This window comes from Bombina bombina, chromosome 11 (assembly GCF_027579735.1).
Source record: "Bombina bombina isolate aBomBom1 chromosome 11, aBomBom1.pri, whole genome shotgun sequence".
Lineage (NCBI taxonomy): Eukaryota > Metazoa > Chordata > Amphibia > Anura > Bombinatoridae > Bombina > Bombina bombina.
Window position 1 is genome coordinate 6,297,656 of NC_069509.1, and position 26,248 is coordinate 6,323,903.

Consider the following 26,248-nt stretch of genomic DNA (forward strand, 5'->3'; position numbering starts at 1 on the left):
TTCGCTCATACTCACGATCAGATGCCTTGCAGTTGGGTCCACTTCCAAAGTGACACCAGGATCTAGTGAAGAGCTTGTGTCTTCTGGGAGGAAAAAAAAAACAGAATAAAGAATGAAGAAGTGAAAATGGAGACAAAGTGAGTGAGTGATGGGAAATGCATAGGGATCTAGTGTAAGTGTGGGCAAGAGAAATAGTGTGAGCGAGGGCTAGGGGGAGAGTGTAAGAGAACAGAAGAGTCAGTAGACATCTTTGACATGATGAGCCAAACAGGAGTGTTTAAACTTCTATACATAGAGGAGGAACCATCTGAAGATGCAGACCACGCTGAGGAACGTATAGTTGGTAAGAGGAATGCCTGAAAACCAGGTGGACATTAGGAATAGTAAGTATGGGGTTTTCTGTTTAGTATTAATGTTGTTAAAGGGACAGGCAACCCCAAAATGTTCCTTCATGATGTGAAGTAGAACATACAATTTTAAACAACTTTGCAATTTACTTCTATTATCAATTTTGCTTTGTTCTCTTATTATCCTTTGCTAAAGGAATAACATTGAACTACTGGCAACTAGCTAAACTCATCAAGAGACAAATATGTGCAGGCACCAATCTGCAGCTAGCTCCCACTAGTGTAGGATATGTGGGTATTCCTTTTTCAACAAGGGATACCAAAAAAACAAAGCACATTTGAAAATAGAAGTGAATTTAAAAGTCTCTTACATTGACATCAATCTGAATCATGACTTTCCTATCCCTTTAATTATTTAGGGATGAACCATTGGCTGAAACGGATGGGGATAGTTATGTAAGAGGTGAGGTTACTGAAGGGCATCTGGTGCTGGGGCGAAGTAACATTTTAATGACAGGCAATTTGCAGTGAGGTAGACTGCAGGGGCATTGTGTCAGAGTTAATGGGGGTTACAATTGTAGATGGCTAGGGGTACAGATAAGTATATGAGTTACACTGTGCTGGGGGTACAGATGAGTATATGAGTTAGACTGTGTTGGGGGTACAGATGAGTATATGAGTTAGACTGTGCTGGGGGTACAGATGAGTATATAATTTAGACTGTGCTGGGAGTACAGATGAGTATATGAGTTAGACTGTGCTGGGGTACAGATGAGTATATGAATTAGACTGTGCTGGGGTACAGATGAGTATATGAGTTAGACTGTGCTGGGGGTACAGATGAGTATATGAGTTAGACTGTGTTGGGGGTACAGATGAGTATATGAGTTAGACTGTGCTGGGGGTACAGATGAGTATATGAGTTAGACTGTGCTGGGGGTACAGATGAGTATATAATTTAGACTGTGCTGGGAGTACAGATGAGTATATAATTTAGACTGTGCTGGGAGTACAGATGAGTATATGAGTTAGACTGTGCTGGGAGTACAGATGAGTATATGAGTTAGACTGTGCTGGGAGTACAGATGAGTATATGAGTTAGACTGTGCTGGGGGTACAGATGAGTATATGAGTTAGACTGTGCTGGGGTACAGATGAGTATATGAATTAGACTGTGCTGGGGTACAGATGAGTATATGAGTTAGACTGTGCTGGGGGTACAGATGAGTATATAATTTAGACTGTGCTGGGGTACAGATGAGTATATGAGTTAGACTGTGCTGGGAGTACAGATGAGTATATAATTTAGACTGTGCTGGGGTACAGATGAGTATATGAGTTAGACTGTGCTGGGAGTACAGATGAGTATATAATTTAGACTGTGCTGGGAGTACAGATGAGTATATAATTTAGACTGTGCTGGGAGTACAGATGAGTATATGAGTTAGACTGTGCTGGGGTACAGATGAGTATATGAGTTAGACTGTGCTGGGAGTACAGATGAGTATATAATTTAGACTGTGCTGGGGTACAGATGAGTATATGAATTAGACTGTGCTGGGGTACAGATGAGTATATGAGTTAGACTGTGCTGGGGGTACAGATGAGTATATAATTTAGACTGTGCTGGGAGTACAGATGAGTATATAATTTAGACTGTGCTGGGAGTACAGATGAGTATATGAGTTAGACTGTGCTGGGAGTACAGATGAGTATATGAGTTAGACTGTGCTGGGAGTACAGATGAGTATATGAGTTAGACTGTGCTGGGAGTACAGATGAGTATATGAATTAGACTGTGCTGGGAGTACAGATGAGTATATGAGTTAGACTGTGCTGGGGGTACAGATGAGTATATGAGTTAGACTGTGCTGGGGTACAGATGAGTATATGAATTAGACTGTGCTGGAGTACAGATGAGTATATGAGTTAGACTGCGCTGGGGTACAGATGAGTATATGAGTTTGACTGTGCTGGGGTACAGATGAGTATATGAGTTGATGCAGCCGCTGGTAGGTCGGGCTGTTAGCTCGCAGAGGGATCCGTGGGCGGCACGTCCTCCTTGTGGTGGAGAGCATCACCTGGCTATCGGTGGTGAAAGATATTCCCTTGATAAGGAGGCTCCTGTCTGTTATAGTACGCCCTAAAGGTGTGGAGTTCGTTACAAGGATTCGCTACTTGGTTCATTATTTAATTGAAGCTCCAGCGATATGGACCATTGCTCTGTTTTGCAGGTTAAGTCTGGCTGATCCTGGTAAGAGCTAATTTCCCGCCGTTTTGCCTGGGTGTTACTTCTAGGGGTCGTGAATCATCTGACCCATCAGGTACAATAATTACAAGTTTGTGCTATGCTCTGTTACCTGCTCATATCGTATCTATGGAAGGCTGATTCCCTAAAAAAGGTTTCCGTATACAGCTGCTGTGGGCTATTGATGTCTACCTTGTGACTCGATCAGATAAATCTCATTTGGGTCACGCAAGTAAAATATTGTGATTCAGTCCTAATCAATCTTTATCTTGATGTTTGGGAACGGTTTAACCTTTCTGGAGTTTGAAAAGTCATTGTGGAAAGATTTAAGCTATTACTCTGACTTTGTTATCTACTGTTTCCTTCATTAAACTGGGGACTGCATGTTTCCTTATTTCCCTCATACCATGCTTGGAAGAAGGGTCTAAACAGGGTCTAAACAGGGTCTAAACCGGTATAAGGAGCAGATAAAATGGAGGAGTAAAGTAAAAGAATCAAAGAAGGACTTGCTCTGGGGTTTTCTTTGTGTTAACTCTGTATTGTTTATTCTGCTCAGGTTATAAATCCTGCTCATAGTATGCGTATGTTAAGAGTCATAAAGCTAGGTCTGTGCAGGTAATTGGACCTGGGTATAGGAATAGTGAGAGTACCATACTCCTCTTAATATCTATAGAGGGTTTATGCCCATTACTACTTCCTGTCTGTGTTCCTAAAGTATTTTTGCAGAAACTAGGCTCTGAGTGCACAGGTTATTAATAAAAAAGGGACGCTATTCCTCACATATCACCATTGATGTCTTTATATTTGTATTAAGGCTTGTAACTAGTCTTCGATAGATCACAGTTTGCATTACTTAGCTCACGTTGCTTACACAACTTCACTGTTATTTTTGATTTTTATTTTATCTTCTTTGTTTTTATCACTCTTTTAGTATACACTAAGCTCTCATCACACAGGCGAAATAAAATTCTCCCATAATGCCTCCAAAAGTTAAGGACAGGAGGAATAAGAATGCAGATATTACCCTAGAACCCCCTATAGATATAGTTACATCCACTTTTGATATGCAATCTTTATTATCGCAGTTAGCGGCTATGTTTACTCCACCATTTGATATTATTAAAAAAGAGCTTAACCGTATATCTACAGATATTGTGTCTTTATCAAATGAGGTTAAACAATTTTCATCCAGAATAAATGAGGCAGAAAACAGAATTTGGTTGCGCCTGGAGGATCTAGAAGATCGCTCCAGACGCAATAATATTAGAATTGTCGGTCTTCCAGAAACCCCCAAGTATGAGGACCTCATGAAGGTCACCTCCACACTACTCCCCCAAGCCCTAGGTTTCCCAGTGCATCAGCTCCCACTAGCAGTCGAAAAAGGACGCACAGGATTGGCTCCCGAAAACCCAGTTCAGGTATACCAAGCAGAAGTAGAATGTGCATTTTTAAATTACTGAGATATCAAGACAAAGTAGAACTTTTGAAACTATGCAGAAAAACTGAGTCATTTATATTTGATAAAAATAAACTTTTATTGTTTCTCGATTTCTCACTTGAAACCTCTTCTAAGAGGAAACAAATGATACCGTATTGCACAACTTTTTTTGATAAAGGCACAAAATCATGGCTAGTCTATCCTGCTAGATAAGGATACTAGACGAACCCTAAACAGAAGCTCAGGAATTTATCGTCACTATTTAGTTTATTTCAGGCTTGCTGTAATATGAGTAGTTTTATGTTTCATAGAATTGTTATTGTCTTTCCTTTGTAAAGGATATACTCAGGTTGTCCGTATAAATAAAGTAGCAGTACTTGTTCTTTATTCTTATGGTAATGTTATATTTTTAGTTTTGGGAGGCGCTTTTTTTTTCTCCTTTTCCTTCTCCTCTCTACCATCCTGCCCGGTCCGCTCTTTTATGAGTCTATAAATGCAGTTTTATTTACATGATTATAATGGCTGTGGTTGCAGCGAAGATTAATATTCTTTCATGGAATATAGGGAGGGGTATTACATCCCCCAGGAAGCGCACACTTATTATTAAATCTCCAAATTTAATCCAGACTTGGTAATGTTACCGGAAATGCATCTTAAAGAGTCAGAACTCCCTAAATTGAAATGTAAATGGGTGGGGGAAATAGTGGCTGCTCCAGCAGTTAAAAAGAGGTCAGGGGTAGCGATACTTTTTCATAAAAATTTGTATTATAAGATCATAAGAGTGGAAATGGATTCAGAAGGAAGATATATTATTGCTCAAACTTAGATTAATGGGAGTAATTATACTCTATGCAATATATATGGTCCGAATACATTCTCCCCAGAATTTTGGGATAAGATTAGACTTAAATTGTTTCCCTTCACTGGGGGTAATTTAATATTAGAGGGAGATTTTAATATGTCTTTGTACCCGGAATTGAATAGACTGTCAACAAAAAATTTAAGAGAATATTATAAAATATCAAAATATTTTAGGAAACTTTGTTTTACGAATTAAGCTTGGTAGATATATGGAGGCAAAAAAAGCCAGATATGTTAAGTTTTACATGCGAGACAAAGGCCCATAAAACTTTTTCCAGATTTGATCTCTTTTTAATTTCTAAACCGTTGGCTACTTGTAAATTAGAAGCAAGTATCAATGATATTGTGATATCGGACCATGCAACAATCTCAATTACGCTTTTCCCTTCAACGACTTCTAGGAATCAAAATTCCTCTTTTGTCTTTCTGCGCTTTTTGGCAAATGGTCCGAGATTTATGAATTGGTTAAAACAGAAGTGGAAGGATTATACGACATTTAATATTGCCTACGTTAACAAAATTGAGTCTTATTGGGAAGCAGCTACGGCGGCGATGCAAGGGGAAATAAAAGCTTATCTTTGCAGCTAGAGAAAGAAAGTTATGGCCACTGAGTTACAATTAGCTGCACAAGTTAGAAACTCAGCAAGACGTTATTATATGGATAAGTCAGCAGATAACTGGGATAAATACTGCAAGGCAAGAAGGGAAAGAGATATTCTTTTAAAACAAAGATCACAGGAAGAAGAATTTAAGATTAATCACCACTTTAGAGGATTTTATGGGAATTCTGCAAAGTACCTGGCTAAATTAGTTAAAATTAGAAAGAATTAAAATCTTATTCCAACCATTAAACTTGATGGCATAAAATATTATAACTCGGATGAGATTAATAGAGTGTTTTTTATGTTTTCCAGAAGCTATATGCAGAATCGGAGGTTGATGTGGATAATCTTACTAATTTCTGGACTAAAATGAAAATACCCAGGATCTCTGAAGAAGAACTTCAAGCGCTGAATCAACCAATTTCGGATGATGCGATTCTTGAGGTTATTCAATCAGCCAAGATTAATAAGGCTCCGGGTCCGGATTTTCTATCGATAGAATTTTACAAAATCTTGAAAGATGGAATCAAAGTTACATTAGCAAGTCTATTTAATTACTATTAATTTTCTAGTAATACAATGTCAAATTATTTCTCAGCTGCACATATCTTGCTGATATTGAAGAAAGGTAAGGATCCGGAGGACCCTGGGGCTTATAGACCAATTTCAGTTCTTAATGCGGACTATAAAATATTGACCAGCATTATTTAATCAAGGTTAGTCATTTTGCTGGATAGAATTATTCACATAGATCAGACAGGATTTATGAAATTAAGAAATTCACTTAGAAATATTTGGAAAGTTACGTCCTTTCTTGATTACGTTTGGAATCTAGATTCAAATAAGGACGAACATAGATGATATAAGGAGGCAGCGATACTTTCTGTTGATGCTGAAAAGGCGTTTGAGGCAATTAATTGGAATTATTTATTTGCAGCACTAGAGAAATTTAGATTTAGAAACCATTTTGTGGAATTTGTCCGTAATCTTTATAAAAACCCTGTATCGTATTTATTGATCAATGGTATTCTTTCACCAAAAATACATCTTAAAAGAGGGACTAGACAGGGATGCCCTCTCTCTCCCCTGCTTTTTAATTTAGCATTGGAGCCTTTTGCTATATTGTTGAGGGATAGTTTACCAGGGATACCCATGGGTACGCATAGTTTAAAAATTCTGCTTTATGCAGATGACCTACTTGTTTTTCTTGATGATATACAACAAAATATTCCACTAGTTTTGTGACTTTCACTTTTTTTGTCTTTTTCAGATTATAAAATTAATTTTGATAAAAGTGAATTGGTAAGGTTATGCAAAACCGGGTGCAATCGCTTTAATCATCAATTTAAAGTTCTGGATTCATTTCGTTATTTGGGCATAGTCCTGCATAGAAACCCAGGGATTTGGTACAAATTGAATTTTTACCCAATGTTTCAAAAAATCAAGGCTGATCTGGAAAAGTGGTCCTCTCTTTTAATCTCTATTTCGGCAAGGGTCAACCTGATTAAATCAATTATCTTTCCACAAATATTGTATCTCTTACAAAATCTTCCTTTATTCCTATATAATAGCCATATTATAGATTTATATTGCTGGCAGTCTAAATTTATATGGGGTAATAAGAAACCCCGGATTGCCTTAAAAAAAGGCTTACTCAAAAGAGGTCAGCAGCTGGTTTGGCCTTACCAGATTTAAGACTTTATAACTGGGCTGCGCTAGCCAAGATTGCATTTGATTGGATCATGGATTTGAATCGGTTTGCATCCTTTGATTTAGAATCATCACTGATAGCTCCTTTTTCTTTCAAAGCCATTTTACACTGTCCAGCAAAAAAATTACTGTTTAATGTTGCTAAGTTGTTATCTATAAAAAACATTATTATAGCATGGCATAAAATCTGTGGCATATTAAACGTGTCCCCAGTATTTTCAGATTTTTTACTGATAATAGGTAACCCAGAGTTTATTCCAGGTATATGTCAAGATGTATTTAGGCGATGGGCGGATTCTGGGTTGCTTTATGTTTATCAAATTTTGGAGACAAATCAAATTTCGACCTCTGAGGTTCTTTTTCAAAGGTTTAATCTCCCAAGGGCTAATTTATTTGCGTATTTCCAGTTACGGCATTTTGTTTTCTCTCAGAAATGGGATCTGTAAGCTTTGTCTGATTGGTCTGATGTCAAGAGTATCATTCGAATATGCTACTTCAATATCATTGATTTATGATATTATGCTGGCTAAGCAGGGCGAATTATATCTCAATAAATTATGCTATTTCTGTGGCAGATATTTCCCCGCCTTAGAGGAGGATAGGATAAAACAGAGTTTTGAGAGTTTGGATAGTCTACAGATTTCTATGTCATGGAAAGAATCTCATTTAAAATTGATTAACAATTATTACTGTTACAAACTGCTGTTTGTAACTGGCCCTTTAAATGGAAAATTGCCCTGCTTCCCTGGATTTTGGAGAAGCCTATTTGCCAGCCTCCTTCCACATGACTATGGCCCCTGGAAGATTGTGCCCCTGAGGACATATTGACTTTTGTTGGGTGTGTGTGGCCCTTTAAGAACCATCTGGGGACATATTGTGACTTTGATGAACAATGCCCCTTTAAGACTATGTCCCCAGACCTGTGAAATGACTTGTCCCTGGCTAGTCCGATATGGTCCAGACCCTGCGCAGGAGGTAGTCAGTCGCATCATCCGGGAATTGGATACGGAGAACAAAGCGGCACGAGCCTTTGAGCGCCAACTGTGGAGTTTGAGGGTATGGACACCTGGTCTCTCTCCCCAGCCACAGCATGTTCCACAGGGAGAGGGGAGCAGCGACCTCCCTCCCCAGCGGCAGTATACTGTGCCGAGGGAAGAGACAACCGGTCTCCTTCCCCAACCCCAACCAGAGATACCAGAGGCAGCAGGCCTCATAGACTGGTCCTGGGAGGACCCCCAGCAGGCAGGTGGAGATGGGACCGCAGTCTCTCTACCGGCCCTACAGGGATGCTGGGCAGGCGGCCCAGATCCCCAGCGACAGACCCAGCTACAGGGAGGGGAGAGCATCGACCTCCCTCCCCAGCCGGAGTGTGCCTTCCAGGGAGAGGAGACAACCGGTCTCTCTCCCCAGCCGCAGCATGTTCCACAGGAAGCGGAGAGCATCGACCTCCCTTCCCAACGGCCGCCGGAGTATCAGGAGGAGGAGGTAAGCCAATCTCCCCCTCCCCAGCTAACTCCTAACTTGGGCCCAGGGTTAACAGTGGAGATGTTGGCCCCCACTGACCCCCACGTTCCCTTTGCCACCGGGCAGGACTATGCCCCAATGCCCCCAGCAGAAGAGCTGGCATTAGGACAGAGCGCTGCTGGCCTCTGCCCTACAGACCCCCTTGTTACAGAACTGACCTGCAAACCCCTCACCCCAGCAGAAGCGCTGGCACCAGGGCAGAGTGCCGCTGGCCTCTGCCCCCCAAGTACCATCAGCTATTTGCCCAGCTGCACCAGGAAGGCAGAGGATGCTGCACTTTCATCCTGCAACCTGGAACTTACAGGCCAGTACTACGTATTGTGGGGGGGCTACTTTGCTGCTAGCGATTATTTGTGGGTGGGTTGCGAGACTAACTTGGGCACTGACCGGCAGAAGGTCAGGTGCCTGGTTAGTCTCCCTCCAAAAGGGGAGATATGTTACAAACTGCTGTTTGTAACTGGCCCTTTAAATGGAAAATTGCCCTGCTTCCCTGGATTTTGGAGAAGCCTATTTGCCAGCCTCCTTCCACATGACTATGGCCCCTGGAAGATTGTGCCCCTGAGGACATATTGACTTTTGTTGGGTGTGTGTGGCCCTTTAAGAACCATCTGGGGACATATTGTGACTTTGATGAACAATGCCCCTTTAAGACTATGTCCCCAGACCTGTGAAATGACTTGTCCCTGGCTTTCTCCCACTTGGTTCAGTTTCATTGTGTGCCATTAAGAGTTAATTTTGTTCAATTCTAAATACAAGTTTGCTGGGATCAGCTCTAATTAGGTTTAGTGACTTTCCCATTGTCTAATCAGACTAGTATTGATAAGGTGGACTGCATTGTTTTCTTGTGTGTAATGTTATCTGCTGAAGTAATGTTGTGGCCTGTCAAAGGGAGTGTCTCTATCTAATATCAAATGTGTGATGGGGGATTTTATGCCTCCCCCTGAGAGTGTCCTGTTTGCATGTAACCTCAATAAAAAGAAGGCTGTGTGCTCCAGCACATCAGACCTATGTTGACCCTCTAACTTGAAGCTTTGACTCATGTTTGTAGGATACAGCTTATAATCACTACAGGGATTGCTATGCTCTTCATACTCCCTTAGCTACAGGGATTGGTACAGAAGGAAGAGGTTCACCTACTGGAGCCTGGTCATAGGTCCAGGGCGCAGAGCAGACGGCGAGATACCAGCCCAGCAGCGGTGGTTCATAGAGTCTGCATTACTTATGGTGGCTACGCAGCAGTTATAGTGTCCACGGTGCTGCTGCTCCTTTGGTGAGCGCTAGGAGCATCCTTTTCTACGGTCCAACTTCCAGCCAGCCTGGAGGCAACCGTAACATTTGGCGGCAGCGGTGGGATTGGCGTCCTAGCGCAAGGAGCAGCACCACAACAGCACTGGTATCGTAGGAGAGTAATTGAGGGCAACGCTAGCCACTGCGCAGCGTCCCTACCTACAGCAGCATGGAGCTGACAAGATATTGGTCAGAACCATGTGAAGAGCACCTCAACCGGATCCGTCGCTATGAGGGCGCGGATTTCGTTCCAGAGGTAAAGAGGCGGCTAGTCCGATATGGTCCAGACCCTGCGCAGGAGGTAGTCAGTCGCATCATCCGGGAATTGGATACGGAGAACAAAGCGGCACGAGCCTTTGAGCGCCAACTGTGGAGTTTGAGGGTATGGACACCTGGTCTCTCTCCCCAGCCACAGCATGTTCCACAGGGAGAGGGGAGCAGCGACCTCCCTCCCCAGCGGCAGTATACTGTGCCGAGGGAAGAGACAACCGGTCTCCTTCCCCAACCCCAACCAGAGATACCAGAGGCAGCAGGCCTCATAGACTGGTCCTGGGAGGACCCCCAGCAGGCAGGTGGAGATGGGACCGCAGTCTCTCTACCGGCCCTACAGGGATGCTGGGCAGGCGGCCCAGATCCCCAGCGACAGACCCAGCTACAGGGAGGGGAGAGCATCGACCTCCCTCCCCAGCCGGAGTGTGCCTTCCAGGGAGAGGAGACAACCGGTCTCTCTCCCCAGCCGCAGCATGTTCCACAGGAAGCGGAGAGCATCGACCTCCCTTCCCAACGGCCGCCGGAGTATCAGGAGGAGGAGGTAAGCCAATCTCCCCCTCCCCAGCTAACTCCTAACTTGGGCCCAGGGTTAACAGTGGAGATGTTGGCCCCCACTGACCCCCACGTTCCCTTTGCCACCGGGCAGGACTATGCCCCAATGCCCCCAGCAGAAGAGCTGGCATTAGGACAGAGCGCTGCTGGCCTCTGCCCTACAGACCCCCTTGTTACAGAACTGACCTGCAAACCCCTCACCCCAGCAGAAGCGCTGGCACCAGGGCAGAGTGCCGCTGGCCTCTGCCCCCCAAGTACCATCAGCTATTTGCCCAGCTGCACCAGGAAGGCAGAGGATGCTGCACTTTCATCCTGCAACCTGGAACTTACAGGCCAGTACTACGTATTGTGGGGGGGCTACTTTGCTGCTAGCGATTATTTGTGGGTGGGTTGCGAGACTAACTTGGGCACTGACCGGCAGAAGGTCAGGTGCCTGGTTAGTCTCCCTCCAAAAGGGGAGATATGTTACAAACTGCTGTTTGTAACTGGCCCTTTAAATGGAAAATTGCCCTGCTTCCCTGGATTTTGGAGAAGCCTATTTGCCAGCCTCCTTCCACATGACTATGGCCCCTGGAAGATTGTGCCCCTGAGGACATATTGACTTTTGTTGGGTGTGTGTGGCCCTTTAAGAACCATCTGGGGACATATTGTGACTTTGATGAACAATGCCCCTTTAAGACTATGTCCCCAGACCTGTGAAATGACTTGTCCCTGGCTTTCTCCCACTTGGTTCAGTTTCATTGTGTGCCATTAAGAGTTAATTTTGTTCAATTCTAAATACAAGTTTGCTGGGATCAGCTCTAATTAGGTTTAGTGACTTTCCCATTGTCTAATCAGACTAGTATTGATAAGGTGGACTGCATTGTTTTCTTGTGTGTAATGTTATCTGCTGAAGTAATGTTGTGGCCTGTCAAAGGGAGTGTCTCTATCTAATATCAAATGTGTGATGGGGGATTTTATGCCTCCCCCTGAGAGTGTCCTGTTTGCATGTAACCTCAATAAAAAGAAGGCTGTGTGCTCCAGCACATCAGACCTATGTTGACCCTCTAACTTGAAGCTTTGACTCATGTTTGTAGGATACAGCTTATAATCACTACAGGGATTGCTATGCTCTTCATACTCCCTTAGCTACAGGGATTGGTACAGAAGGAAGAGGTTCACCTACTGGAGCCTGGTCATAGGTCCAGGGCGCAGAGCAGACGGCGAGATACCAGCCCAGCAGCGGTGGTTCATAGAGTCTGCATTACTTATGGTGGCTACGCAGCAGTTATAGTGTCCACGGTGCTGCTGCTCCTTTGGTGAGCGCTAGGAGCATCCTTTTCTACGGTCCAACTTCCAGCCAGCCTGGAGGCAACCGTAACAATTACTTATCCCCTTATAAAACGTCTAAATTTTTTCCATCACAATCGTATGTGTGTTCACGTTTTTCATTTAACAAGGCGGACATTTTTCATTTATTTAGTTATGCCCAAAATGTTTCCAATTCTGGCAGAAGATTTGGTATTTGTATAGTAAATACTATAAGGACTGGAGACAGTTCACAGCAGAAGAGATATTTGTCCTCTCTAGTTATGAGCTTAGGTCTAAGATGGCAGTTAAAGTCCTAAATACTATCATCTTAACTGCAAGGCAATTAATACTTGAAAGTTGGAAAGACCATGGATCCCCAAGTTTTTCTCTTTTTTAAGAGAAATCCAATACCAGATCCTCTTCAAATCTTATCACACAAAATTTTTAGTAGAAGCTAGGATAAAAAGATTTCTCCTGGCCTGGCTTCCAATTATTAAATCCTATTCCTTTCCAATCTAAAGGCATATTCTTACCCCTTTTTTAAATTCTCCTTTGCTGAATTGGTGCTTGCCAACTTATTGTCCCCGGCATGGCTGATTGGATCTAGGGAGGCCGATTAGGGCTACTAAGGGAAGGTTTTGTTTATATGAGTAAATTTAGTTGAAATATAGTTGATAAATTATTAATACGTAGTCCTGATCTCTGATTGGTAGTGTACCCGGCAGGATGGAGGGCGCACAGGTCAAGGAAGAAGGCCACTCGTCTTTTTTTTTTTTGTTTGGTGTTTTTCCTTCTTTGTCGGGTTTTGTTTTGTTTTTGTTAGGTTTAGTTGGGGGGTTTTCTTAGATAATTAAAAAAAACAAAAAAAAACAAGTGTTGGAATGTAAATCAGTATTATTGACTCTAGAATTAAATATAGGGTATTTCCTTATACTACATTAAAGTAGATCTATCATATTACTTGGAAGTACATTAATCAGAATGATATATTTTACCTTTTTCTTTTTCTTCCTTGAAGTAGATATATATGTACTATATGCGTATTTATGACCTTTGTTCTAGGCTAAAATGTATGTTATTATTATGCTACTATTAATGACGCATAGAATTATTCTATTATTGGAAAAAAATATGATATAAAGTAGATTTCTTTGTTAGGTTGTATTGACTTAATGGTACTGTGGATCTGATGTTAATTTCCTTGTTTTCTCTTTGTCTTTTTGCGTTCTGCATGATGTAAGTGAAAATGAAATTGTTATTAACATTGATGGGTTATAAATAAATATATATAAAAAAAGCTGTGGCTTGCAGTTACATTAAGGGACAATATAATAGTGCTTGGCTTAGATTCTGCCTTGTAGCACAATATGGTACCTCTGGTGTTTAGTAACCTGTACATAACGCACTGTTACTAAACGGTAGCCGTAAGTTCCATACAACTTGTGCACAGCTGTGTAGCAGGGTGAGACCTAAGTGTATAGGATACACTCAGCCTCTCTAGTGGTGGAGAACATTTCAGTTTTTTGAGCTGAATTAGAGGTAAAGCAGGAAAATAAATGATCATTGTACGTTGTTTTCACTGTCATTACTTAAAGGGACATGAAACCCAAACATTTTCTTTCATGATTCAGGCCATTTCACCTCTCAAGGCCTCCATCTCGCCTAAATCCGTATGGTGGTAGGAGTTCCGGGGGCCTCAGAAGAAGCAGTCCAAGTCTGGAAGCCAGGAAGACGTCAAAGAAGGCAGCATCGATTGGTCACAGGGTTCAGGAGGTCCCAGCAGCTACGCAGCAGCCCTGTTCGGTGGAGACAGATGACGTCATCGTCCCGGACCCGGAGCCCCGCCTCAGCCAAGCCTGAGGTAGTAAGAGGCAGGAACAGGGAAGGGGGGAAGGCTCCAGTGGGGCGGGTGTTGTGCATATGGCCAGGGATGACGGCCTGGGGGGTGGGGTGCAGCATGTTGAAGTGCAGGCCTTAGTAGTGAGGGCAGACATGGCCAGGGGTAAGGGGGGGGTAATTCAGATACCGGCATCTCCCAGAGAGTTTATGTAGTGGGGGGAGGATTAAGGGGGTGATAGTCCTGAGTCGCAGGGGTTATTTGGGTAATTTTTCTGTGTCTAGAGGTTCTGCTGGAATGGTGAGACGGCCGTATAGGCTGGGGGGAGGTGGATTGCCAACTAGGGGCAGGCAGCGCAGGAAGTACGGGGCGGAGGATCGGGGTCAGGGCAGTGCAGAGGCCACGGCTCCTAAGAGGGGAAGGGGGGGGAGTGGCGGCTAGGCTAGTGCCCTGGGCCTATCCACGGCGCAGAGGGGTGCTAGGATGTGGGCGCCGGTGGGGGGCTTGTCACGTGTCTTTTTTACAGGCTACAGGACACCAAGAGGAACATCAGACGGCTGCTACAGAATCAGGCTGCTGCGGGTTCCAGAGCCAGAGGATAGATACGGCTGTGTCCCAATCGAGTCAGCCCCCGAGGACTGAGGAATCAAGAACAGGTACTGGCGGGGCTGCTGTGGAGGGTCAGGGTGTTGGGGTTAATATCTGTAGGGAATCTGTTGCAGTCACAGTGATAGCGGGGTTACATGACTTGTTAGCTAGGCTAGAGGGTTCTGGGTCACAGGGCCCCAGGGCGGTTGGTAGTGCGTGGGTTCCACCGGTGGCACTTATAGTCAGTACCGTCACAAGGGGGTCACTAGTGGTCGACTCAGGTATTACGGCGGCGGTTGGCCCCCAGGGCCAGTCCTCATCAGTGGTCCCCTCTGCGGCTGTCAATGCACTGGGGAAGGGGCCAGGGGGCCCGGAGCTTAAGATTGCGGACACCGCCTTGTCGCGGTCCTGTCTGTGCTCCATTGTTCCTTTGGGCATGCATCTCATGGCAGACCTGAAAGAGAAGATATGGAAGAGGGAATTCATTGAGTTGTTTTCCCTTTTACCGTTGGACCAATCTTTCGAAATCCCTGAGAATTCCAAGAAGGATGCGTCCAAAAAGGAGGAAGAGGAGAGGAAGAAGCACTATAGGTAGTTACCTAAAACTTTCTCCAACTGGTTCCAGGCATTTGTCATCTACGCCAGTGTCATGGTGGACAAGCTTCCTGACCAGGGGGCTGCACTCTTCTGTCATTTGAATGAGGTCGCGGCCGCGCAGAGAACGTATGGGGGTATGGCTTGGTTGGCGTATGACGAGCAGTTTCATCAATGCTTGTCCGTTAAGCCTGAGATGCGATGGGATGACCGGTATATGGGCTTATGGTTCAAGGTTATGACCCTGCTCAGGTCGTCGCAGCCCTTTCGGGAGGACCGTCGGCATCGGTTAAAAAAGGTTTCTGCTTTGCCTTCAATGAGAAGGTGTGTAAATGGGGATCATCGTGCAAATTTCGGCATGAGTGTTCAGGGTGTGGGGTTCCCACCCCTTCTCAAAGTGCTTCCGAAAGGGAAAAGCCGGGGGGCGGTTCAGACTTGTCTGACAAGGGGAATAACTCCGGTGAGGGTAGGAGGGATGGCGCCCTGGCTCGCACGGTATGCTAAGCAGAAGGGGTGTGAGAAGAAGGCGTTGTTGTGGCATGGGTTTGAATTCGGTTTTAGAATTCCTTCCACGGGGAGGGTTGTTCAATTCAGGGGTAACTTGAAATTGGCTAGGGAATGGCCAGAGGTAGTGCGGGATAAATTGGAGAAGGAGGTTGCTTTAGGGTGTATGGAAGGTCCGCTTGGGGCTCCTCCGATTGCTCAGTTGCGCATCTCTCCACTTGGGGTGGTCCCTAAAAAGGACCCAGGGAAGTTCAGGATGATCCATCACCTGTCTTTACCAAAAGGGGGTTCCGTGAATGATGGTATTCCGGAGGAGATGTCTTCTGTATCATATACTTCTTTTGATCTGGCTGTCAAGCTCGTGAAGGAGGCTGGTTCTTTGGCGTTATAGGCCAAGATCGATATAGAGTCGGCCTTCCGGTTGTTGCCTGTTCATCCTTCCTCTCATTAGAATCTAGGGTTGTTGTTTTGACGGGGCCTATTACGTGGATCTCTGCCTCCCCATGGGGTGTTCCATTTCGTGCTCCTTGTTTGAGTGCTTTAGAACTTTCCTGGAGTGGGTGGTGAAGGTCCGGTCGGGTTTTTCATCTGTGGTGCACTACCTAGATGACTTTCTGTTTGTGGGCCCAGCCGGATCGGACGTTTGTGGAAGGTTGAGGGACTGTTTTTACATAGTGGCTAGGGAGTTTGGGGTGCCCATTGCCCTGGAAAATCTGAGGACCCTGTGATGGTCATTAATTTTCTGGGCATCACTATTGATTCAGTCAAGATGGAGTATAGATTGCCGCATGAATAAGGTTGATGACCTGGTGGGCATGATTCGTTGGTTCCTGGACATCTCCAAAGTGACATTGAGGGACATTCAATCCCTCCTGGGGAAGTTGAATTTTGCTTTCCAATGGGTAGGGTGTTTTGCAGGAGGATGTTGTTGGCTATGGCAGGTGTTCATAAGCCTCATCACTTTGTGAGGGTCACAAAGGGGTTAAAGGATGATTTGGTGGTATGGTTGCGGTTCCTTAGGGACTTTAATGGGGTGACCTTGTTTCTGGAGTCTCCAGTGTCTAACTTGGAATTAGACTTGGTGACTGATGCCGCTGGGGGGCATGGGTTCGGGGCTTATTTCCAGGGACAATGACCTAGTAAACGGCTACCAGGGGGTCTGGGGGTGGATGACATGTTGTGGGAGGATGGCAGGGTTGACATGTTTTTGAGGCGTAGTAAAACTGACCAGTGTGGGAGGGGGAAGAGTTTTATTCCCTAGTGGCAGTGAAGTATGTCCCTGTAGAGTGTTGGCACAGTATGCGGCCCTGTGGCCTGTGCAGGGGGGCCCACTGTATATTCATTCGGATGGGTCCTTCCTGACGCAATATCAGTTCAGGGCAGCTTTGAGAAGAGCTATAAGTCTTTTAAGGCTGTCCCCTTTAGAGTTTGGGTCCCACTCCTTCCGTATCGGGGTGACAATTGAGGCCTCTATGCGGGGGTTGAGGGAGGATGTGGTGAAACGTATTGGGAGATGGGGGTCTGCACGATATAGGTCGTATATACGACCTGAATTGAGGGTCAAAGTGGGTGACTGTTCTTGTTAATGGTTTTCTTTGTGTTTTGTTTTTCTATTCCTAGGTGCAAAGAGCGTTTGGGTGATGGGGCACTCATTTATTTATTGGGCCAGGGCTTAGGCAAGAATAAAAGTGGACAGCCTTCAGTCTAAGGTGGGAGAGTTTGTTGCCATTATTTGTAGATTGCTGTAGGCAACTCCCTCTGCCAGAGGTGTTGAGAGTGCACTTGGGAGGCAATGACTTGGGCTTTCTGTCCCAGAGAGAGTTAGTGAGGAGAATCAAGAGGGATTTAGGGAGGATTATGGATCTTCACGCAGCCTTGAGAATTATTTGGTCTCAGATTGTACCGAGGTTGGTTTGGAGGGTGGCATGGGACAATACCAGGTTGGAACGGAGTCGGAGGAAGGTTAATAAGTTGATAGGATCTTATGTTAGACGAATTGGGGGTGTGGTGGCTTACCATCCTGACTTGGAGGTGGGATCTGGGGAGTTTTATTTGAGGGACGGTGTCCACCTTAATTTGGCCAGCAGCTGTTCTTATTGGACATTAAGGAATCTTTGAGAGAATTATTGGGTTTGGCGGGACTGGGCTGATTTAATCAGGCCAGTCATTGGCGGGGGTGCTAGTTCTCGGGCAGCAAGAAAGGAATATGGCCAAGAGAATTTGGGGGTTTGAACAAAGTTGCCTCTCCACGGGGTGAGTGTGCAATTGGGTTCTTAAAGGGGCAAGGGGTTCCCTATTTTAGTGGAAGTGATGTTTGTAATGGACTCAAGTATGTAGTTGAGTCCAGATGGAGTAACGGCCATGTTTTTAATTAATAAGGGAACTAGCACAGCTGGGGTAGTCCAGTATGGTAATTTAAATGTGGATAAAGTGAATTTCTATTTAAGAACAGTGTGTTTATGTTATGTTCAATTGTGGTATTTATTAGTATTTAAAAGGTTTTGTTATTTAATAAAGGTGCTGCGGCCAATTTTGTACCAAGATGATGTGTCCTGTGTCTTATTTTAGGTATAGTAGTGGTAGTTTTAAGGATGATGCATGTGGGGGCCGGATCTTGATGACTTAAAAGGTCAAGAGTCACAGACTCACCGGAGAGGGTGATATTGTCACAGGAGCCATCAGTGACATCACACACATGCAGGAGTCCTGACCCTGGTTCTCCCACAATAATCCTGCAGAGAGAAAGAGAGAGGATAAGACAGCTGAGGGTACAGCACACAGTTAGGGTGGGAGCACACAATGATCCTGCAGAGAGATAGAGAGGATCAGACAGCTGAGGATACAGCACACAGTTAGGGTGGGAGCACACAATGATCCTGCAGAGAGAGAGGATCAGGCAGCTGAGGATACAGCACACAGTTAGGGTGGGAGCACACAATGATCCTGCAGAGAGAGAGAGAGGATCAGACAGCTGAGGATACAGCACACAGTTAGGGTGGGAGCACACAATGATCCTGCAGAGAGAAAGAGAGAGGATAAGACAGCTGAGGGTACAGCACACAGTTAGGGTGGGATCACACAATGATCCTGCAGAGAGAGAGGATCAGACAGCTGAGGATACAGCACACAGTTAGGGTGGGAGCACACAATGATCCTGCAGAGAGAGAGGATCAGACAGCTGAGGATACAGCACACAGTTAGGGTGGGAGCACACAATGATCCTGCAGAGAGAGAGAGAGGATCAGACAGCTGAGGATACAGCACACAGTTAGGGTGGGAGCACACAATGATCCTGCAGAGAGAGAGGATCAGACAGCTGAGGATACAGCACACAGTTAGGGTGGGAGCTCACAATGATCCTGCAGAGAGAGAGGATCAGACAGCTGAGGATACAGCACACAGTTAGGGTGGGAGCACACAATGATCCTGCAGAGAGAGAGAGGATCAGACAGCTGAGGATACAGCACACAGTTAGGGTGGGAGCACACAATGATCCTGCAGAGAGAGAGGATCAGACAGCTGAGGATACAGCACACAGTTAGGGTGGGAGCACACAATGATCCTGCAAAGAGAGGATCAGACAGCTGAGGATACAGCACAGAGTTAGGGTGGGAGCACACAATGATCCTGCAGAGAGAGAGAGGATCAGACAGCTGAGGATACAGCACACAGTTAGGGTGGGAGCACACAATGATCCTGCAGAGAGAGGATCAGACAGCTGAGGATACAGCACACAGTTAGGATGGGAGCACACAATGATCCTGCAGAGAGAGAGAGGATCAGACAGCTGAGGATACAGCACACAGTTAGGGTGGGAGCACACAATGATCCTGCAGAGAGAGAGGATCAGACAGCTGAGGATACAGCACACAGTTAGGGTGGGAGCACACAATGATCCTGCAGATAGAGAGGATCAGACAGCTGAGGATACAGCACACAGTTAGGGTGGGAGCACACAATGATCCTGCAGAGAGAGAGAGCGGATCAGACAGCTGAGGATACAGCACAGAGTTAGGGTGGGAGCACACAATGATCCTGCAGAGAGAGAGGATCAGACAGCTGAGGATACAGCACACAGTTAGGGTGGGAGCACACAATGCTCCTGCAGAGAGAGAGAGAGAGGATCAGACAGCTGAGGATACAGCACACAGTTAGGGTGGGAGCACACAATGATCCTGCAGAGAGAGAAAGAGGATCAGACAGCTGAGGATACAGCACAGAGTTAGGGTGGGAGCCCACAATGATCCTGCAGAGAGAGAGAGGATCAGACAGCTGAGGATACAGCACAGAGTTAGGGCGGGAGCACACAATGATCCTGCAGAGAGATAGAGGATCAGACAGCTGAGGGTACAACACACAGTTAGGGTGGGAGCACACAATGATCCTGCAGAGAGAGAGAGGATCAGACAGCTGAGGATACAGCACACAGTTAGGGTGGGAGCACACAATGATCCTGCCGAGAGAGGATCAGACAGCTGAGGATACAGCACACAGTTAGGGTGGGAGCACACAATGATCCTGCAGAGAGAGAGGATCAGACAGCTGAGGATACAGCACACAGTTAGGGTGGGAGCTCACAATGATCCTGCAGAGAGAGAGGATCAGACAGCTGAGGATACAGCACACAGTTAGGGTGGGAGCACACAATGATCCTGCAGAGAGATGATCAGACAGCTGAGGATACAGCACACAATTAGGGTGGGAGCACACAATGATCCTGCAGAGAGAGAGAGGATCAGACAGCTGAGGATACAGCACACAGTTAGGGTGGGAGCACACAATGATCCTGCAGAGAGAGAGAGGATCAGACAGCTGAGGATACAGCACACAGTTAGGGTGGGAGCACACAATGATCCTGCAGAGAGAGAGAGAGGATCAGACAGCTGAGGATACAGCACACAGTTAGGGTGGGAGCACACAATGATCCTGCAGAGAGAGAGAGGATCAGACAGCTGAGGATACAGCACACAGTTAGGGTGGGAGCACACAATGATCCTGCAGAGAGAGGATCAGACAGCTGAGGATACAGCACACAGTTAGGGTGGGAGCACACAATGATCCTGCAGAGAGAGAGAGGATCAGACAGCTGAGGATACAGCACACAGTTAGGGTGGGAGCACACAATGATCCTGCAGAGAGAGAGGATCAGACAGCTGAGGATACAGCACACAGTTAGGGTGGGAGCACACAATGATCCTGCAGAGAGAGAGAGGATCAGACAGCTGAGGATACAGCACACAGTTAGGGTGGGAGCACACAATGATCCTGCAGAGAGAGAAGGATCAGACAGCTGAGGATACAGCACACAGTTAGGGTGGGAGCACACAATGATCCTGCAGAGAGAGAGAGGATCAGACAGCTGAGGATACAGCACACAGTTAGGGTGGGAGCACACAATGATCCTGCAGAGAGAGAGGATCAGACAGCTGAGGATACAGCACACAGTTAGGGCCGGGAGCACACAATGATCCTGCAGAGAGAGAGAGGATCAGACAGCTGAGGATACAGCACACAGTTAGGGTGGGAGCACACAATGATCCTGCAGAGAGAGAGAGGATCAGACAGCTGAGGATACAGCACCCAGTTAGGGTGGGAGCACACAATGATCCTGCAGAGAGAGAGAGGATCAGACAGCTGAGGATACAGCACACAGTTAGGGTGGGAGCACACAATGATCCTGCAGAGAGAGAGAGGATCAGACAGCTGAGGATACAGCACACAGTTAGGGTGGGAGCACACAATGATCCTGCAGAGAGAGAGAGGATCAGACAGCTGAGGATACAGCAGCACAGTTAGGGTGGGAGCACACAATGATCCTGCAGAGAGAGAGGATCAGACAGCTGAGGATACAGCACACAGTTAGGGTGGGAGCACACAATGATCCTGCAGAGAGAGAGAGGATCAGACAGCTGAGGATACAGCACACAGTTAGGGCGGGAGCACACAATGATCCTGCAGAGAGAGAGGATCAGACAGCTGAGGATACAGCACACAGTTAGGGTGGGAGCACACAATGATCCTGCAGAGAGAGAGGATCAGACAGCTGAGGATACAGCACACAGTTAGGGTGGGAGCACACAATGATCCTGCAGAGAGAGAGAGGATCAGACAGCTGAGGATACAGCACACAGTTAGGGTGGGAGCACACAATGATCCTGCAGAGAGAGAGAGGATCAGACAGCTGAGGATACAGCACACAGTTAGGGTGGGAGCACACAATGATCCTGCAGAGAGAGAGGATCAGACAGCTGAGGATACAGCACACAGTTAGGGTGGGAGCACACAATGATCCTGCAGAGAGAGAGAGGATCAGACAGCTGAGGATACAGCACACAGTTAGGGTGGGAGCACACAATGATCCTGCAGAGAGAGAGAGGATCAGACAGCTGAGGATACAGCACACAGTTAGGGTGGGAGCACACAATGATCCTGCAGAGAGAGAGAGGATCAGACAGCTGAGGATACAGCACACAGTTAGGGTGGGAGCACACAATGATCCTGCAGAGAGAGAGAGGATCAGACAGCTGAGGATACAGCACACAGTTAGGGTGGGAGCACACAATGATCCTGCAGAGAGAGAGAGGATCAGACAGCTGAGGATACAGCACACAGTTAGGGTGGGAGCACACAATGATCCTGCAGAGAGAGAGAGGATCAGACAGCTGAGGATACAGCACACAGTTAGGGTGGGAGCACACAATGATCCTGCAGAGAGAGAGAGGATCAGACAGCTGAGGATACAGCACACAGTTAGGGTGGGAGCACACAATGATCCTGCAGAGAGAGAGGATCAGACAGCTGAGGATACAGCACACAGTTAGGGTGGGAGCACACAATGATCCTGCAGAGAGAGAGAGGATCAGACAGCTGAGGATACAGCACACAGTTAGGGTGGGAGCACACAATGATCCTGCAGAGAGAGAGGATCAGACAGCTGAGGATACAGCACACAGTTAGGGTGGGAGCACACAATGATCCTGCAGAGAGAGAGGATCAGACAGCTGAGGATACAGCACACAGTTAGGGTGGGAGCACACAATGATCCTGCAGAGAGAGAGAGGATCAGACAGCTGAGGATACAGCACACAGTTAGGGTGGGAGCACACAATGATCCTGCAGAGAGAGAGAGAGGATCAGACAGCTGAGGATACAGCACACAGTTAGGGTGGGAGCACACAATGATCCTGCAGAGAGAGAGGATCAGACAGCTGAGGATACAGCACACAGTTAGGGTGGGAGCACACAATGATCCTGCAGAGAGAGAGAGGATCAGACAGCTGAGGATACAGCACACAGTTAGGGTGGGAGCACACAATGATCCTGCAGAGAGAGAGAGGATCAGACAGCTGAGGATACAGCACACAGTTAGGGTGGGAGCACACAATGATCCTGCAGAGAGAGAGAGGATCAGACAGCTGAGGATACAGCACACAGTTAGGGTGGGAGCACACAATGATCCTGCAGAGAGAGAGAGGATCAGACAGCTGAGGATACAGCACACAGTTAGGGTGGGAGCACACAATGATCCTGCAGAGAGAGGATCAGACAGCTGAGGATACAGCACACAGTTAGGGTGGGAGCACACAATGATCCTGCAGAGAGAGAGAGGATCAGACAGCTGAGGATACAGCACACAGTTAGGGTGGGAGCACACAATGATCCTGCAGAGAGAGAGAGGATCAGACAGCTGAGGATACAGCACACAGTTAGGGTGGGAGCACACAATGATCCTGCAGAGAGAGAGAGGATCAGACAGCTGAGGATACAGCACACAGTTAGGGTGGGAGCACACAATGATCCTGCAGAGAGAGAGGATCAGACAGCTGAGGATACAGCACACAGTTAGGGTGGGAGCACACAATGATCCTGCAGAGAGAGAGAGGATCAGACAGCTGAGGATACAGCACACAGTTAGGGTGGGAGCACACAATGATCCTGCAGAGAGAGAGAGGATCAGACAGCTGAGGATACAGCACACAGTTAGGGTGGGAGCACACAATGATCCTGCAGAGAGAGAGAGGATCAGACAGCTGAGGATACAGCACACAGTTAGGGTGGGAGCACACAATGATCCTGCAGAGAGAGAGAGGATCAGACAGCTGAGGATACAGCACACAGTTAGGGTGGGAGCACACAATGATCCTGCAGAGAGAGAGAGGATCAGACAGCTGAGGATACAGCACACAGTTAGGGTGGGAGCACACAATGATCCTGCAGAGAGAGGATCAGACAGCTGAGGATACAGCACACAGTTAGGGTGGGAGCACACAATGATCCTGCAGAGAGAGAGGATCAGACAGCTGAGGATACAGCACACAGTTAGGGTGGGAGCACACAATGATCCTGCAGAGAGAGAGGATCAGACAGCTGAGGATACAGCACACAGTTAGGGTGGGAGCACACAATGATCCTGCAGAGAGAGAGAGGATCAGACAGCTGAGGATACAGCACACAGTTAGGGTGGGAGCACACAATGATCCTGCAGAGAGAGAGAGGATCAGACAGCTGAGGATACAGCACACAGTTAGGGTGGGAGCACACAATGATCCTGCAGAGAGAGAGAGAGGATCAGACAGCTGAGGATACAGCACACAGTTAGGGTGGGAGCACACAATGATCCTGCAGAGAGAGAGAGGATCAGACAGCTGAGGATACAGCACACAGTTAGGGCTGGGAGCACACAATGATCCTGCAGAGAGAGAGAGGATCAGACAGCTGAGGATACAGCACACAGTTAGGGCTGGGAGCACACAATGATCCTGCAGAGAGAGAGGATCAGACAGCTGAGGATACAGCACACAGTTAGGGTGGGAGCACACAATGATCCTGCAGAGAGAGAGGATCAGACAGCTGAGGATACAGCACACAGTTAGGGTGGGAGCACACAATGATCCTGCAGAGAGAGAGGATCAGACAGCTGAGGATACAGCACACAGTTAGGGTGGGAGCACACAATGATCCTGCAGAGAGAGAGAGGATCAGACAGCTGAGGATACAGCACACAGTTAGGGTGGGATCACACAATGATCCTGCAGAGAGAGAGGATCAGACAGCTGAGGATACAGCACACAGTTAGGGTGGGAGCACACAATGATCCTGCAGAGAGAGAGGATCAGACAGCTGAGGATACAGCACACAGTTAGGGTGGGAGCACACAATGATCCTGCAGAGAGAGAGAGGATCAGACAGCTGAGGATACAGCACACAGTTAGGGTGGGGAGCACACAATGATCCTGCAGAGAGAGAGAGGATCAGACAGCTGAGGATACAGCACACAGTTAGGGTGGGAGCACACAATGATCCTGCAGAGAGAGAGAGGATCAGACAGCTGAGGATACAGCACACAGTTAGGGTGGGAGCACACAATGATCCTGCAGAGAAAGAGGATCAGACAGCTGAGGATACAGCACACAGTTAGGGCGGGAGCACACAATGATCCTGCAGAGAGAGAGAGGATCAGACAGCTGAGGATACAGCACACAGTTAGGGTGGGAGCACACAATGATCCTGCAGAGAGAGAGAGAGGATCAGACAGCTGAGGATACAGCACACAGTTAGGGTGGGAGCACACAATGATCCTGCAGAGAGAGAGAGAGAGAGGATCAGACAGCTGAGGATACAGCACACAGTTAGGGTGGGAGCACACAATGATCCTGCAGAGAGAGAGAGGATCAGACAGCTGAGGATACAGCACACAGTTAGGGTGGGAGCACACAATGATCCTGCAGAGAGAGAGGATCAGACAGCTGAGGATACAGCACACAGTTAGGGTGGGAGCACACAATGATCCTGCAGAGAGAGAGGATCAGACAGCTGAGGATACAGCACACAGTTAGGGTGGGAGCACACAATGATCCTGCAGAGAGAGAGGATCAGACAGCTGAGGATACATCACACAGTAAGGGTGGGGAGCACACAATGATCCTGCAGAGAGAGAGAGGATCAGACAGCTGAGGATACAGCACACAGTTAGGGTGGGAGCACACAATGATCCTGCAGAGAGAGAGGATCAGACAGCTGAGGATACAGCACACAGTTAGGGTGGGAGCACACAATGATCCTGCAGAGAGAGAGAGGATCAGACAGCTGAGGATACAGCACACAGTTAGGGTGGGAGCACACAATGATCCTGCAGAGAGAGAGAGGATCTGACAGCTGAGGATACAGCACACAGTTAGGGTGGGAGCACACAATGATCCTGCAGAGAGAGAGGATCAGACAGCTGAGGATACAGCACACAGTTAGGGTGGGAGCACACAATGATCCTGCAGAGAGAGAGAGGATCAGACAGCTGAGGATTACAGCACACAGTTAGGGCTGGGAGCACACAATGATCCTGCAGAGAGAGAGAGGATCAGACAGCTGAGGATACAGCACACAGTTAGGGTGGGAGCACACAATGATCCTGCAGAGAGAGAGGATCAGACAGCTGAGGATACAGCACACTGTTAGGGTGGGAGCACACAATGATCCTGCAGAGAGAGAGATCAGACAGCTGAGGATACAGCACACAGTTAGGGTGGGAGCACACAATGATCCTGCAGAGAGAGAGGATCAGACAGCTGAGGATACAGCACACAGTTAGGGTGGGAGCAC

At 46.8% G+C, this 26,248-nt stretch overlaps 1 protein-coding gene across 1 annotated transcript in view; it reads right to left on the reverse strand.

The window, feature by feature from the left end:
- Positions 1-26,248, reverse strand: part of ITGAL (integrin subunit alpha L) — a 450,284-nt gene that overhangs the window by 368,683 nt on the left and 55,353 nt on the right. The window contains exons 3-4 of the mRNA XM_053695200.1: positions 18,302-18,384; positions 16-83 (exon numbers count right to left, since the gene is read on the reverse strand). Of these exons, the coding sequence (XP_053551175.1) occupies positions 16-83; positions 18,302-18,384 (151 nt within the window). The remainder of the gene's footprint in view (positions 1-15; positions 84-18,301; positions 18,385-26,248) is intronic.